General features: G+C 42.8%; 1 protein-coding gene across 1 annotated transcript in view; it reads left to right on the top strand.

The window, feature by feature from the left end:
- The window catches only part of LOC105504512 (cytochrome P450 3A8-like), a gene marked incomplete at its 3' end in the record, with an annotated part of 17,178 nt that overhangs the window by 14,125 nt on the left and 1,670 nt on the right, over positions 1-1,383 (top strand). The window contains exons 4-5 of the mRNA XM_011931971.1: positions 1,001-1,161; positions 1,287-1,329. Of these exons, the coding sequence (XP_011787361.1) occupies positions 1,001-1,161; positions 1,287-1,329 (204 nt within the window). The remainder of the gene's footprint in view (positions 1-1,000; positions 1,162-1,286; positions 1,330-1,383) is intronic.

The raw sequence follows: 1,383 nt of genomic DNA, 5'->3' as shown, positions 1-1,383 counted from the left end.
AGTTACATGGTTGCAGCAGGCACCATATTTATTTTTGTGTTTCAGGTCTGTAAAGGTCCTAATCTAGTCCTGATCAAACAGACCAGTGATGGATCATCGTGAGCTTCTCTCAGGAGAAATATCAAGAGAGAGGCCAACCTGTAATCATATGAACTTCTGCTATTTTGTTAATGCCATTCATCAGACTACAGTCAATCACCACGCTTCTGGCTTTTTGTCTGTCTCTGCTGTCTTGCACACCCTGAGATAGTCCATTCTGAGAACTGTACCCTATATCTTGTATTGCCTGATGCCTGTCAAACATGTAATCCATGCTGCTTAAGTGAGGTCATACACACAAATCACCACATCTCCTGCAAGTTTGCATTTTGATTCAGTAGTTCGACGGTGGGGTTTGAGATTCCGCATTTCTAATAAGCTCCCAGATGCGACTGGTGCTGCTGGTCCATGAAACACACTTGGAGTAGCAAGAGGTGATCTGTAGCTCAATATTGGTCCTTTAAGTTCCCTCAAACATATAGAGAGAAAAGGGCCTAAATATTGCAAATTCTCTCAAGTTTGTCAAGCTATACTGGAATTCTCTCAAAGTTTGTCAAGCTCTATTGTAGAAAATCAAATTTTTCTTCGGGAAAAGGCTACCCCATATTTACTTACAGATAAAGTACTTTTAGGATCATTCAAGGTGCATACCCATAACACTGAGTATGTAAGACAGAAATGATCTCTCTGGAAATTACAGCAGTGCTGGTGCTGGGATGCCATGAGGAGGAGTGGATGGCCCACAATCATGCAGACCTTGGGAAAACCTGGATTTAAATGATTTTGCCTCATTCTGGCCCTTTGTAAGATACACATTGGAATGACAACCACCCCCAGTGTGACTCTGAATTGCTTTTCCATTTTTTCCTCTTGGGATTGGAGAGCTTCACTTAGATTTCATCTAAGCTGTGAGGTTGTACGTTGACCTGGTTTACCTAAAATGTCTTTCCTCTCCTTTCAGCTCTGTCTGATCAGGAGCTCCTGGCCCAATCAATTATCTTCATTTTTGCTGGCTATGAAACCACCAGCAGTGTTCTTTCCTTCACTATATATGAACTGGCCACTCACCCTGATGTCCAGCAGAAACTGCAGATGGAGATTGATGCAGTTTTGCCCAATAAGGTGAGGGGATGACCCCTGGAGATGAAGGGAAGAGGTCAAGCCGTAGTAAAAATGCCGCCTCACCACTCCCGAGGAGGATTTTTATGAAAAGCACAATCACTGATTCTTTCACTGACACTACGTAGATAGCCTCTGAGGAGAAAAACAAAGGGAGAAACATAGGGAATGGTTGCTACTGGCAGAAGCATAAGATCTTTGTAAAATATTGCTGACCCTGGTTCA

Source organism: Colobus angolensis, unplaced genomic scaffold (genome assembly GCF_000951035.1).
Source record: "Colobus angolensis palliatus isolate OR3802 unplaced genomic scaffold, Cang.pa_1.0 Scaffold923, whole genome shotgun sequence".
NCBI lineage: Eukaryota > Metazoa > Chordata > Mammalia > Primates > Cercopithecidae > Colobus > Colobus angolensis.
Note: the sequence above shows the minus strand (reverse complement) of the source record. Positions and strands in the feature narration are given on the sequence as shown.